The 15,193-nt window shown below is 36.2% G+C and overlaps 1 protein-coding gene across 7 annotated transcripts in view; it reads left to right on the top strand.

The window, feature by feature from the left end:
• Positions 1–686: 686 nt before the first annotated feature.
• Positions 687–15,193, top strand: part of anks1b (ankyrin repeat and sterile alpha motif domain containing 1B) — a gene marked incomplete at its 5' end in the record, with an annotated part of 85,158 nt that continues 70,651 nt past the window's right edge. For all 7 annotated transcript variants that reach the window (XM_024293077.2, XM_036210271.1, XM_036210270.1 and 4 more), the window contains 2 exon segments: positions 687–823; positions 12,207–12,393. In XM_024293077.2, the coding sequence (XP_024148845.2) occupies positions 687–823; positions 12,207–12,393 (324 nt within the window).

The following is a 15,193-nucleotide window of genomic DNA, read 5'->3' as shown; positions in this document are numbered from 1 at the left end:
TCCCAACCTGAGATTATTGGTGCAACAAAAATGGCGAGCAATATTGGTGCAATTCAGCTGTACAGCTTAGACAAGGAAAACAAAGACGTACATGGATTTATTTGTCTACAAGTGGATGCATCAGAATGGAGCATCACAAATACACTGCGTTTTTAATCATCTGCTCCTGATTTGAATAAGGAAATATTAAAAAATGCAATTTTTATTTTGATTTTCTTAATATATGTCCTTTATCAACAGAAAAAAGCTACAAGAACACACTAAAAACACAATTTTTCTTAGAGTGGTCTTTTGAAATATCTGAGTGAATTCTGAAAATAATGACAGCATAGCAGAAATCTAAAATCCTGGTCTAATTACTTTTTAAATACAAGCCAAAACTAGTTACGCAAATAATAAAAGTGATTTTCTAATCCTTTTTTTACAAACCCAAAAGGAAATCATCCGGCAAAAAGTAACTTCTAAAGGAATTTAATATATTAATCAATAAAATTATTCAGTTTTCACAAGTCAATCAACAGCAGATTTGATTCTCCAAAACAAGAGGCGTAATTGACTACAGCAAGACTCTACTGAATACAAAATAATCTGCATAAGTACAAATCATAAATATGATACCATCAATAAAATAACAACAAAATGTGTGTTTTCTAAACCTGTCTTTCAATATTTTCTTTCTCTCCAAGGTCACTTGTCCCATGGAGCGGTGAGTGAGGGGGAGCACGGTAACCATGACAACAGCTCAACAGGGCCCACACCTGACTGCTCGCCCCCTTCCCCAGACACAGCACTGAAGAACATTGAGAGAGTCATCCGCCCACAGGTGAATGTGCACACACACTAATAAACGGGTTGTAGGGCACCTGATGCATTATTGAACATCGCAGCATCCGCCCCCACACGCATGCAAACACATTCACACAAACTGGCACCCATCTCTCTGCCTCTCTCCTCTGGCGCTTGCTTCTTCCTGTCGTGTTAATTTCTGTCTGTTTGTGCTGCCCAATCACACTTCTAGTAAATAGTCTCTTCAAATCTCCACTAAACATTTTGATAAGAAAAACTAAGATTAGGCTGTAAAGGAAGGAAGAAAGTCCATGAAATAAGAAATGCACAAAAAAAATACACCTCCTCAGGCCGACCATAAAGAATATGAAGGAGGCGTGGTCATATCGTCAACTGTTTTACCATAGAAACAACTCATTTATGATCATTGGATCCCCTGAACTTTGTGTTGTGCAAAATTGGAACTGTATGAAAATTAACTATGCTAAACGCAAAAGTGAAAAAGTGCACACACTAATCAGGGGTCCCCAACCCTCAGGACGGGGGCCAGCACCCTAACCCTGACTGGTTCTGCGTCCAGTGTTGCGTCCCAAGGGTTGGGGACCCATGATTTAATGTTTTTTTGATGCAGCACGACGAAAACAGCGAGCTCGGGACACCCAAAATGTCAAAAAGTGGCGTGGACGAGGGCCGAACTATACGTCCTCATATGACGAGTTGGGAGTGAGAATATGTAGGAGAATCATGGCCGCCTTACCTTTGAGTCACCTAGAGGTTATAGGGTGAACTACACCTGAGTCCAGTTTTCCATTTCTTTTCAATTTAATTCAAACCATTTTAAATGTTTATTTTAGGGCTGTAGAAGCGATTAATGGAAACAGAATGAACACATTCATATTTATTAATGGTGTCCTGTCGTGCTGCTGTGAGATCAGCGTGATTGAGATTTTAGTAAATTAAAGAGATACGGCATTTATTTGTATTTTTTGGACAAAGGGAATCTTTTATTTTAATAAATGAGGCAGAAGACCAACGTCGATCCGGCTGCAACGCAGAGCGAAAGATCCTCTGTGGTGGGCGGAGCCAAACGGAGCTGTCTGCTATTAGAAATCCAACGAGGAAACCGATCATTATTTTATTTTGGGATTTGGACCAACATTTATCTTTCCACAACAACAAGCACCGGCGTTGCCCAAAAATTCTGGAGGCTCTGCGGTTCACTACAAAAGTCCTGCTGTTACAAGAGGCGAGCAGTTCACAGTGGACAGACACGCAATAAGTTTGCAACTTATTGCAAATAATTTTTTCACGGTTTGCGAATAATTAGTTATATTTTTTAATCGATTCCCAGCCTTTGTTTTTATCAAAAATAATTAGCTTTTTTTTTTAAAGTCTAAATCAATATTAAATTCAACATTGCACATTTTTAGCAACATTACTTCATAGCTTACAACAGAGATCCATTTTTTTTTGTCGGACTGGAGCAAATTTGATTTATTTTGATTTATTTTCGGTATAAAAAAATTAAAAATACTGAAAAAGAAATTAAAGCACAGATATATCAAACCAATTTCACATCACAAGTTATTGATTATAGTGTATGTTAGAAGATTATGCCAACAGTAAACAACATAAATAGACTTTTTTTGCATAAAGTACATTCACATGTCACATAAGATTAATTTATAGTCAAGTAGAGTTTGGTTTATTATTTGAAAGAGAGTGGGAAGAAACAAACTTATATAAATCCATTCTAAATTAGTTATTTTAGAAATATATGTATAATTTCAAGTAGTTGCAATAATCTGGAAAATATGAATTATCGGTTCTCCTCAGAAAACAGTGTTTCAGTAAAGAAAAAAATACATTATCACAATAATCTGGTAACCATCACTCCATACAGATAAATATTAAGTACAGTTAAAATATTTCCCACCGCTGTCTTGGATGCTGCAGATAAATTATAAATGAGGAGTATGTTGTACAAACAATGGTTTGACTTTTTTAAAGCATCACAATCTTCTGCAGTTCTTCTTTCCATCTCCTCTGGAGAACACAACATTGTTGCATCCAAGCTCTGTCTTCATCATTTTGAACATGCTGGTTGTTTTTTCTTTTTTTTTTAAAACTGAGGTATCATAAAAAATTGATGGAGAATATAAGGTTGACTGTGGTCTAGAGGGAGAAGCAAAGCCTGGCATCCTGAAGCTGCAATTTCATCATCTTTGATTGATTCGATGGTACAGAGATGACATATCTGTGTAGAAGCTAATAAAAAAAATCTGTTTCTGCTTTTCAAAATAATAGCGTTGCTTCTATGTCTGGTAAAACAAGTCACTGATGATGAGAACTTTTATTCAACCGTCTGTAATTAAAATACAACAAGTCAGCCTCATTAGAGACCTGACGACGAATTTAATCCTCACACGAGTGGATGTCATCGTTCTCTGCAAATGTTTTGCACCTTGATAATTAAAGGCAGTTGTTTTCTCAGTGGGAGGATGATTTGTGACATGGCATTATTAAAAAAAAAAAGGTTCAACAGTTTGTTTGGGATCAGCTATCATCATCTAAGAGCTCATCAGTGAAACGCTTTAATGATCTTGTAAATGAGCTTTTTCACAAGAGCTTCCTTTAATCAGTCAAGTCTGATAAAAGTCTGAAAAACAAACCTCCTGTGACCTTTCTCGACCTCCTCGAGGAGTCCTTGACCCGCTGCAGCAGCGACTCCTCTCTTCCCGACAGGTCCCTGTTTATCAGGCACCTGTCTGCGTGTGCAGAGGGATGGCACGCCGTGCCCAGCAGGCCCGCGCTCGCCGCCGAGCGCACATTATCAAGGAGCACCGCAGTTCTGCATTTTACGGCGCATAATTAATACGTAAGAATTCATTTCGTTTCATTTTAGTGCTCCCGCTGGCTTTTTAAAGCGGTTTGTGGTGTACATCGAACACTCACTCGCTTCTGCTAAATCAATTTGTTTAATGTAGACTGCTACAGTGCCTGAGTGTGGTCTACACACTTCAACATCTGGCCATTTTAAATGTTATCTTTTAATTGTAAATATGTTGGTTTTAGCCAAAATTAATATAATTTTCATTTTTTAGGGCTTTGTTTCTGCAAAGCTGCTGGAGTTTATCAGAAAATTGCCCTCCGAGTTGTTGGTACAAAGTAAGCCCGCCCCCACCTCCCATCACCCATCTGTTTTTGCTCCATCCTGCTAGCTTACAGCCCTTTACAACCCCAACCTAACATCACTGCTGCAACAAAAATGGCGAACAATATTGGAGTTATCCAGCCAGACAGTTGTGAGTCAGATGCTAGCTCAGAGAGGGAAACAAATTCATGCTATTTATTAGTTCATACCTTCAAACTTCATTTTTTCATTTACTCCCAATTCTCTGCAATTTGAACAAGAAAAGTTGCATTACCTGCGATAATGCTAGTGTGAACGCTTGTACTGAACATTTTGATACCAATATTTTAAAATATTTTAAATATTTCATTTAAAAGTGCACAAAGTATTTGAAGAATTTGTGGAAAAAAAATAAAAACTTGCGTAAAATGTTTAAATGCGTAAAGGGTATGAATACCAAAAATACAAGCATGACTGTCCTGAACGTTTTAATACCAAACTTGCACATTTTGCAGAAAGTGCACAAAGAATTTAATACATTTCTTGAAAAAAAAAAAAGAAAATCGCAACAATTGCATAAAACTTTACAAACTGTAACATTTATGTTTACCAAAAGTACAATTATTAATTTCCTGAACATGCTGTACGTTATGATACTAATATTCCATAGGTCTCAATACGCATTTCTGTGGAGCTGAAAAATCGCATAAATTGCGAAAAATTTTAAAATGCAAAAAAAGATATGATACCAAAAGTACAAGCAGGAATGTCCTGAATGTGTTGATCATTTTGATAAGAAGATAGCATAAGTTTGAAACGTTTTTTAAGGATTTGAAGAATTTCCCATTCATTTTCAATGGGGCTAAAAAATTGTATAAATTGTGTGAAATTTTCAGAAAAATGTGAAATGCATCAATACTAAAAGTACAAGCAGTAAAGTCCTGAACGAGTTGAACGTTTTGATACCAATTTTGCTAAAATCACTTTTTATGTGCCAAAAACATACGGAGTGGAGCAGGAGAATCACTAAAGTATGAATGCTTTCTGAGCTTTCACACCATAAAGAAATACCCAGAAATAAAGTTTTATTCTTTTTTTTTTTTTTAGACATCCTTCAAGGATGTTAAAATGTCTTAGTGTCATATTTTCCTCAAGGAAAATATCATAAAAACATTTTAAAAAACACAATTTTTATCAGAGTGGATTTTTAAATTGCTGTTTTTCGTAATACACATTTTAAAAAATAACATAAATTAACTTTAAAATTCTGTCTATAGCGTATTTTTTAATCATTACCAAACATTTTTTATTGTTCGCACCGTTTGTCTTCATATTAGTTCCAAAAGAGCTGACAGGAAAGCCAAAGGTTTGCTAAAAAACGTTCATATCTTTGCTGTCAGCTGCAAAACCTCCACAAGCTGTTGATCACATTCAAGTAGATCCAACGTGTAACCCAGAGGAGATGAAAGACATAAAAGAGATGAAGAACTTAAATCACTGCACTGCATCAAGGGGTTATCAGATACACATCGACTGGCTCAGTGTCCTACTTTGCAGCTCATGTCAGTGTGTGTGTGTGTGTGCGGTTTGTGTAACCATCACTTGCCTATGAGGCATTCTTGATTATAGAGAACTCATGACAGAACTCGTGCTCGTCGCCCGCAGAGACTGCGACTGCTATCTCAGCCAATCACATGGTCACAACACCCGTTTAAACACATTTCAGGGCTTTGATCTGAATCAGACCTTGATGTTCATAAATGAACATTTACATGTCCAGCAGATCAGACATGTACATGTATTAACATTTTAATGAAGGCATGTCTAAAATGTTTGCAAAAAAAAGACAGGAATTTTATTCTTGTTTTCACATAGATAGATAAACTTTAATTGCAGACTCTTAGTCTATAAAAACATACAAAATATATATGATTATTATCATATTATAATGATATAGAATAACAATTATTATTATTAAAGTCATAAATTAACTAGATTATACTGTCATTTTATTAAACTTTTGGCTCCAAATATTTTAAAGTCTTATTTTGTGATCTAAACCGATGTCTGGTTCCAACATGGCGACGGACATTTTGCAGAAAAATAGAGACTGAATTGACTTCATTTGGTTGGAACCGGAAGCGAGGCATTTTCTACGGATGACATCACACGTGAACCGTCCATTTGTATATTATACAGTCAATGGTTGGAGAGTAAGAGATCAATTGCCATGGTTCGGCCCATCCATCCATCCGGATATCTGGAGTATTCTATATATATATAGGAATACTTAAAAGATTAAAGATGTTATTAGACCTCAATGAGCATTTTTTAAGTACTTTATATATGTTTTATAAAACAATGTATGTTGTAAAACTTAGAACAAGAAGATTTTTTATGATGATTTACTTAAATATTCCTTTAAAATATGTAGTATTTTGTCTATATATTAAAATATGTCTTCTTCCTGTACCACAGTAGCTTATATTTCATGAGTAAACCATATTTTTTTAAGATTATAATCAATCTGTGCATTAATCCTTTTTACATTTTTGTTTTTTTTCTTAAACTCAATCCTTTTATTTAAATGGGTCCCTTTGTTTCTCTTACTCATGCTGGATTGTGTGTTAATGCCTAAAAAAGATTAGCTTTGATGACCCCAGAGGAGTGGCGGGTCGCTCTCTGCTAATTGAACTGACTCAAGCTAAAAGCTCCGCAGTGGGAGTTGAACGTCTGAGCTGTTTTTCTGGCATTTCCCAGCAGCATTAAGGGATTTGTGTGCAACATTGTAAGGATTTTAATAAATCACGCTGATCATTAGTGTTGGAGCCACGGTGGTTCCTCTGGACTCTGTGTTGCGTTTCTAAAGGAAACAAATTAAAGCACCTTAAAAACTGAAATTATGCTGTAATTAAGCTTCTGATGACGTATTGATGAAAGATTTGTTTGGAGGTTATAAATCTATTAGTAAAGCTCATGTGTAATTGGTTTTGCCAAAGATGTATCAAATCTGTACATATGTTGAGCTCTGCGTGGTGGTTCAGTCACTCTATTTAAGATGCAAGAAAAAATCCTGCTGTTTTTGTTCACTGTTACTGTGTACTGACACATAACCCTGCAGGCAAGAGAAAAACATGTTTGAGCTGGAGGTTATTTTTAGTCTGGAGAGTCAAGATGATGGCTTTTATTTTTTTAAATGTGAACACAATTCAATTTTGGACTTATTTATCAAGCAATCTTGTTATTCATTCTCAAGAAAAACAAACTCTCATTTATCAGATTGGGATTCAGTTTGTGATTTTATGTCACCGCCATTGACTGTATATGGACTGAGTGACATCCGCAAACAGGAAGTACCCACTGACTCTAAGAAGCCAAAAACCTCAAAGACTTCTATCTATAAATATGGCTATTAATCAGTCGTTATTTTTGGCAGAATAACTATTTCTAACATTTTTTTTTTGTAATGTTATAAACTGACCAATCAGATTCTTCAATAAAAGTAGGCGGTTCCAGTGGCCCCCATGTACAGCGTTCAAAATGTTTGACAGATTCTCCCAAACCTGCTTTTAAGTGATAGAGATGTGGACTTCCAACAAGCTCACTCCTAATTGGAGAGTGTGGTTGTCATAGAAACGTTGACTTAAACCTGTTGCTACTTACTGACGTCGTCTGGCTCCAACATGGCGGCATCTTGACTTCATTTTTCTGGAGCTGAGAGTAAAACTGGTCTTCGGGTTTGTCGCAACAACTCAGACAACTCAAGACGCTTTTTATGTTGAGCAATGCTCCATTGTTCTTTAACGAATGTTTTACAAAGCATGATCAGAAGTGTTTTTGATGAGTTTGGGTTGGTAACAGTGGGGGTGGGGGTTTGAGACGGGGACGGGGGAGGGGTTCTCCATATTCACAGATTCAGTGTATTTGCGGATGTCTCTAGTCCAGCTGTAGGTTTCGTTTGCGACAGTCCAGTGAACATTATATGCTAATACCGCGTTCTTGAACACCCCTCACATCTCTGGTGTCAACGCAACACTGTAATGCGATTCATTTTTTTGTGTGATTAATTAATCATGACCTGTAGTTAATTAATTTAATAATCACTTTTAATTAAAAATATCTTTAACCTAATATTTGCTGTAAAAATCTTATTTTTTAGGTATTTTTATTTAAGTTCATGACATTGTGGCGCAGTAAAAAATCAAACTACAACTAAAAAACTACCTTTACGAAGTCAATCTTTACTTTTACACTAACAAGGGATATTTTTATTTTTTTGAGGAATTAAGAAAAATAAAACACCAGAACATCAGGTCCACAGTGCTCAAATTTAACATAAAAACAGTAGGAAACCCTTTCTTTAGCAATCCAAAAATACCGACCATAAACTTCTTCCTAATAACATAATACATGTTGACAAACCTTATTTCACAATTTACCGTCGCATACGATCAGTTTTCAACGTACCTCTTTATTTTATGTTGTTTTATGAACACTCATTAGGCTTTGTCCCTTCATAATAGATCATAGATGTGGCGTTGTGGGATTGTTTGCATTAGTTCTGTATAGAAGTCGCACAATGATGACATCACAACAGCACACAGACAAAAAAATGCTCACTGAGGGCAATGTGAGAGGAGTTTGGACCCTAGTTTTTTTATATTTGAGAACATGCTTTAGATTTAAAATGAGATTAATGCTATTTAAAAAAAATTAAACCACTAATTTGTCTGTAATTAATTAATTAATTGCAAATAACCTGATAATTTGAGTCCCCTACGTAGTCATTTTCTGTAGGTGATATTACACTTTCTACAGATTATAGGTTGTGTTTTTGTCAGAGTCTAACCATTAAAGCCTTAGGCAGTTGTTCGTGCATATATATAATATTAACGTCAACTTTGCAGGATTTGTAAAATTTCTGATGATATTTTTTGCTTTGTTCAAAATCTTAGATTTGATCCAATAGTCACAAAGCTTTTCAAGCTAAATGAATATTACTCGTCTTTAATTTTTCAAGTCATTCAGAAACGATTCCGTCTATCAAAACTCATCCACACTCACACAGGTGTGGGATTATATTTTAATAGGAGTTTCAGGTATTAGCACCAGGCACATTAGCGAAGTGCTGTTCCCAAAGGAACGCTGTGGCAATCTAGGAAAGGCTTTCTGTGTGCGCGTGAGTCTGCATGTGCGTCGTCACTGTGTGTACGCGTCTGTGTCTAAGCTCATTAATCCCCGACCAATCGGCCGTGACATGTTCATTAGCCCGCCGCCCGTTTGCATTGTTAAGCTTGAGCCTGAGCCTGTTTGTGAATGGATGTGTGTGTTTGAGCGCATTCCTAATGAGCACGAGTCCAGAGACGTGTCACGGAGGCCAAGTACACGGACCAGGAAGATAAGTGTCGTAAGACAAAGTTGAAGTTGCAATTAAGCTGGTTTAACATTCCAGAAGAAGTGGAACGTGAGTCCTCCTCCTTTAAAGTTCTTTATTCACTTCTCGTTAGTTTGATTTGTTTTGTTGTTTTCCTTTAAGCCAGTTTAAGTGATTTTATTTTGAAATAAACAACTTGTCTGTTTAATTTGTGTATTTTTTTCATCCATATATCTTCTATTGGTTTTAAATAGATAAAAACTTATTTAACAGTTTCTGTTTCCTGCCCACAAAAGTCCTCGCACAAAAAAGGCTGTGATATAATAAAATGACATTTTTTTGACAGTAGATGTATGTGACCTTCCTTCATTTGACCTCTCAGGTCTCTTATGGGCTCGTCCATCTTTATTCCCTGGTGTCGCCTCACCTGCTGATGCATTGATCCTTTAAATCTTCCTGCTTGCTCTTGGGTCCGCTTACTGCCATCTTTGGTTCTGTCTCCTGCTTAAACGCCTTAATTTAAACTAATAAATTAAAAATAATGAGTCTTCAAAAGCCTATAATTGCTTTAGAGCTATCTTTTCCATTTTTCTTGTGTAAATTTACCTTTAAAAATTATTTTAAAGCCACAAAGTCTCCTGACTTTCAGTGAAAATGTAATGTATTTTTGAGATTGTTTAAAATGAGTTAGGTGAAAATTTGATAAATTTGTTTAAATTATTTATTTTGTGGAACATAGAGACAATAAATAATAGTTTAAGGGTAAAACAAGCAAAATTAGAAGTAAACTTAAAGAAAAAAAATACAATTTGTCTTTTATTTTGTAATATTTCAGCCATCAGATTGTAAAAAATCTTTTTCTAAAGCCATGATTGTTTCATATTTTATGTTATTTGCCCTATTATGTAATGTTAAAACCTCTGCCTCATTTTCATTCATTTAGCCCGTTTTCCTGCCCTTGTGTTGCCTTTGTTGTCATCTGTTTTTTTCTATCCGTGAGCCTTTTTCAAAGCCCATTTCAGATGTGGGTTTTGGAAAGGAGTGCCCTCTGCCCTCTTGCTTTGTGATCCTTTTATCTTGTCTAAACCTCCATTTCTTTTTTTCACAGTTGAGTTTTAGAGATTTAAACCTGAAGGTCACGCTAAAGGGTCTGCATTTGTGTTTGAAGGCTTCAGACTGCTGTCTTTTTGTGATTCACTGTAGCGCTCTGCTTCTGCATAAACACGCTCGTCTGCATGCCAGCAGGGTTTTACCAGCCTGAGCTGCTCCTGCAGCACAGCAGCAGGTTCTTGAGAGCTGTAAATGTTTCACTATGGAGGGCGATTGCCCTGGTGCTACTTGAAGATGTCTTCATGTTCTCGCTAAAACTTTGAGGCTACGTTCACATCACCCTCAGCGGCATGCGTTCAAGCCCCCACTTCCAATGAAATGTCTATGTGAATGCACGTTTCTACAAGCGTTTTTGGGCTCTTCGTACAAAATGTGTAGTCGAACTTTGACCAATTAGGGCGAGTGTCAAAGTCGAGGCCCGGGGGCCAAATCCGGCCCTCCAGGTAAATTTATTTTAAAGTTATTAATGGTCCGATGTTATCTTATTTTTAACTTGTGTAAATTTGACAAAATACATTTTTTATGGAGAGTAAAATAATGTAAGTTTCTTAAAGTTTAAGTTGATTTATTCTGGAATAATATTCCTGCCTGATTTTATTCATAATCACGTTAAAAAGTTATGGTTTTAAAGTATTAAAATTGTCATTCTGCTAGCTTGTTGGACTATTTAGGCATTTACCAAGATTGTTTTGGCTATTTCGGAGTTTAGCTAATATTTCATCTACATGCTAACTGTTTTGCATAATTTAGTCTTTTTTCATTTTTTTTTGTCGTTTTTTTTTTTTTTTTAGTTTAGCTATTTTTTCAGCTACATGATAGCTGTTTTGGCTAACCTAAGTTTTTTTTTTTTTTCGTTTTTAGGCTAATTTGGCATTTAGCTAATATTTTAGCTGGCTTTCAACGTCAGGGTTTTCAGCTATCAGCTTTGCCGTTTTTAGCAATAAATTTCAGCATCTTCAGCTCTTATCTTCAGCAGCCAAATTCAGCTCACAGCATTCACACTAGCATTATCACAGTTAATGCTATAAATCTACTTCATAATTATATTAAAAAGTTACAGTTTTAAAGTTTTAAAATTTCTGTTTTAGTGTGCTCATTAAATGTTTATTTGGTTTGGTCCGCGACCTAAGGTGGGTTTTGGATTTTGGCCCCTTGTGCGATTGAGTTTGATACCCCTGAATGGATTTGATAGTGACCTATGGATGATTTCCCCTTTAGTTCACTGAAGTGACAACCATTCGACACAGCAGACATGCACTAGTAAACAGTAGAGAAAGAAGAAGAGGGAGAAGCCCCTCCTTGCTTGTCCAGTGTGAGCGTTAAAGAATGTGGGTTAAACGTGTCAAATTCCCAGTATGTATGTAGCTTGAGGGTTCTACTGTTTTAGTATGCTCATGTTAACATTGTCAAAACTTGTCTAAATCTTTAGAATAAATTCAAATAGTCAGCAAAAATAATTAAAAAAAAACACTCAAATTTTAACTAAATGTTCTGTTTTCTACCTGTAAGCGATTCTTCCTTCATATTTTTTGATGAGAGAACTTATTTAGTGAGAACTTCTGGCAATATCAATCCTTTCTAAATAGTTAAATATTAGCTCTTAATGTGCACATATATTTTACAAAACAACTTTATTAAAATAGTTTTCTTGTTGGTAATGGGCTTTTACTGTGTTTTTCTGCCTCTGACCACAAATCCTGATGCAGCTATCTCTGACAATGTTGCTTTATTGTGACTAAACTTTGAAAGTTTTCCTCTAAATCCTTTTAATGTCCTCTATTCTCTCTTCTGTCTGTATTCTAGCCGAAGCAGCGCACGTCTTTGTCGTCTTCTCTGGATGTCCAGAGGCCGGTCAATCACAGCTGTGAGCCCAGTGAGGTGAGCTCTTCCCTGGGCTACGCCAGCTTCAGCACCAGCCCCCCCGCCAGCCCTCCACTAAGCCCCAATCAGGAGGACTCTGCAGGGTCCAACGACGACTGTCATCTCACGGGTAAGACGGGTAAAACATTGAACCCTCTCTTCCCTACTTTGCTTTTAACTTCTTGTTTAATAGGATTTTTTTAAAGTAGTGCAAACCCAAATACTCAAGAGTTTAAGTCAGTGAAAGAGATTTTCTACAGAAAAAATAAAAATAATTGATGTAAAACATCCTGATTTTTCAAAGTTTGTTTCTTCTAGATAAATATTCGTTATAATCTGTAGTAAGATCCCATTTTTTATTAGAAAGTATAAAAAATAATAAAGACCAGCATTGATTTCTTCTGTTTTAACCTTTAAGCTCCCAGTTATTAAATATATTCACTTATGAGGAACGGAGGTGATATGATCTTGTTCAGGGGTGGATGTTTGACCTTGTGCACCTTCACACCTTTAACATGGATTTCATTTAGTTTGCTACATCATTTATTGGCTGTTTTACAGCTGACCTTCCTGTCTTTAGTGTCATTTCCCAGTCAGTCTTTTGTGTTTCCATAGTGATGAGTTTCCTTGTTGTCATGGCGAAGCAGTGGCCCTGGTGATGCTAAGCTGATGACGTCGTTATTAATATTTCCTTCTCTCACCTGGCTTTCAGTCCAACTGTCCTTCACACTTCCTGATTTTTTGGGGGAAAAAAGAAAGTGCAGCAGAGGAGCTGCGGGTGTTTCTCCTGTGTTTGATCCGAGAGCAGCTCAGAGACGCAGCCGGTCTTTGATCAGTGCAGAGTTGACATTATCAGTCCATACGTGTGTTCACAGACACGTGTAGATTCACATCTGGATAAGAATTCTCTTTTAGCCGCTTTCAGCTGAATCACAACCAGCACTCATTTCTGGAAAGAAATTATCAAGGAGATTCCAAAAAGAGTTTTGCTTAGACTGAGAAGATAACACATTAATATAATTTAAATAGTACAGTTGAGGTTTTAGAGAACATTAATTTAACGTCTATTCAGTTTCTGATCATTTTCTTTTGTGTTTTATATGTAAACATGAGTTTCTATTACAATAAAAACGCAGATAAGTAAACCAAAAAGAGAAAGGAACGTAAGGACAGTACTTTCCACGCAGAAAATGATGCACACAATGTAAAAAATTTAGAACCACTAATTTAAAACGGGATGATGGGAAATGAGTGAAGGCTTACAGTCCCGACCAAAACTCAGAAGTACATTTCTGACGGATTACTGTTGCTCTGCAGAAACTAAGTTTTATTGACTTTAGCTAAAACTGGCATAATCATAAATCAAAGACCAACAGTTAGCCTCCTGCCTCATTTTGATCATGTTTTAGTGCATGCTGTGTTATATGAAGTCCCTATAAGTGAATTTATATTATCAAGGTCTATAAACGATCTCTTTGGATTAGTACTCTACCCGTTGATTAAGACACTGATAGTCACATGCCCAAAGCTGAGTCCCTGATTGGTAAATGATATGATGTGGCGACCTGCCAAAATTTAAATATTAAACGCTGACGCACCACTCAAATCGCATTGCTGTACTATTGACTTAACATTAAAACTGAATCGTGCGAATCGCATTCGGTGTGAACGCAGGATTAGATATTCGATTCAACAATTGTCTCACCTTAATTTTACATTTTAGGTTTTCACAGATATTCTTTTTCACAAGTTTTTGCTGACTTCACACATGCAAACGTGGCAGTTGAACATTTACACAAATTATAATTTTAAAGATATTTTAAAAAATCTATATATTTTACTAGTTTTTGCATGTGTACTTGAAAATATACTTTTCCAGTAACTCTAGAAAAAGCCTTTTTTTCATCTGTGACAAATTGTTGTCAGACAGTGTCAAACACACACTGTTTTGGGGTGTTTTATGTGTAATGTCTGATAAAACACTAGAAAATACATTCAAATATTGAAGCACATCCATTTGTGGTACTAACAGGACTGGCTTTTAGAGTTTCTTCAAATTTTTGTTTTTATCGCTTAAATTTCTTAAAGAAATACCAGACATGTTTGACAGCTATTTTTGAAATATTATTTAGGTTTTCTGCTGCTCTGCTCATCCCTCCTTCTTTCTACTTATTAGCTTTATAAGGCCCATTATGTTGTAACCATAGTAACAAGTGGCTTACAGGGAGGAAGAAGAAGAATGAGAGAATGGAGATTATATGTATGTGGGTACGAAAGACAGGGATTCAGGGAATTCAAAGGATGTCAGTGAAAAAAAAAGAGTGGGTGAGATAAAGAATGAGAGTGTAGTGTTGCAGGATGGGGTGCTGAACCAAAATCAGGAAAAGGAAGCACATGTTCTGAGAGATTTGGGGGATGGATTGAGAAATGAGGACAGAAAAGTGAAGCTTGCACTTTTTCTCAGCACTCCATTTAAGGGTTTCTCCTTCCGACGGCTCCACATCTGTATCTCCTGTCATCCTCTGCCTAAAAAAATAAAATAAAATCTTGATCCCGTCTTGAGTTCTAACATTACACAATGAACCCTCAGCCTTGCAGCAATTTCTGCTGGTGTCAGCCACCTGCGTGGGCTGATGGACAAAAAGTATTCCTATTTATATCCCAGTCCATCATTGGTGCTGCTGTTATGCTACATAACCAGAGTTTATGTAATGCTGGACATTGTTTGCAGAGATTTCTCCCTTAGAGCAGACACATAATGCAGTTCCATGTTATGCAAAGACAGTTGGGCTTTATAAATTATGCAGAACCTCCCAACAAGTCACTGATATGAATGCATTTGTCTGCAGTCTTTAGTTTTCTTTGGCATTAAATATTTATCTCTGTTTTTGAGCAAGCTCCAAAATAAAAAATATTGCAATTTCTGCTTT

This window comes from Oryzias melastigma, linkage group LG23 (assembly GCF_002922805.2).
Source record: "Oryzias melastigma strain HK-1 linkage group LG23, ASM292280v2, whole genome shotgun sequence".
In the NCBI taxonomy this organism is placed as follows: domain Eukaryota; kingdom Metazoa; phylum Chordata; class Actinopteri; order Beloniformes; family Adrianichthyidae; genus Oryzias; species Oryzias melastigma.
This window is presented reverse-complemented; position numbering and strand designations above follow the sequence as displayed.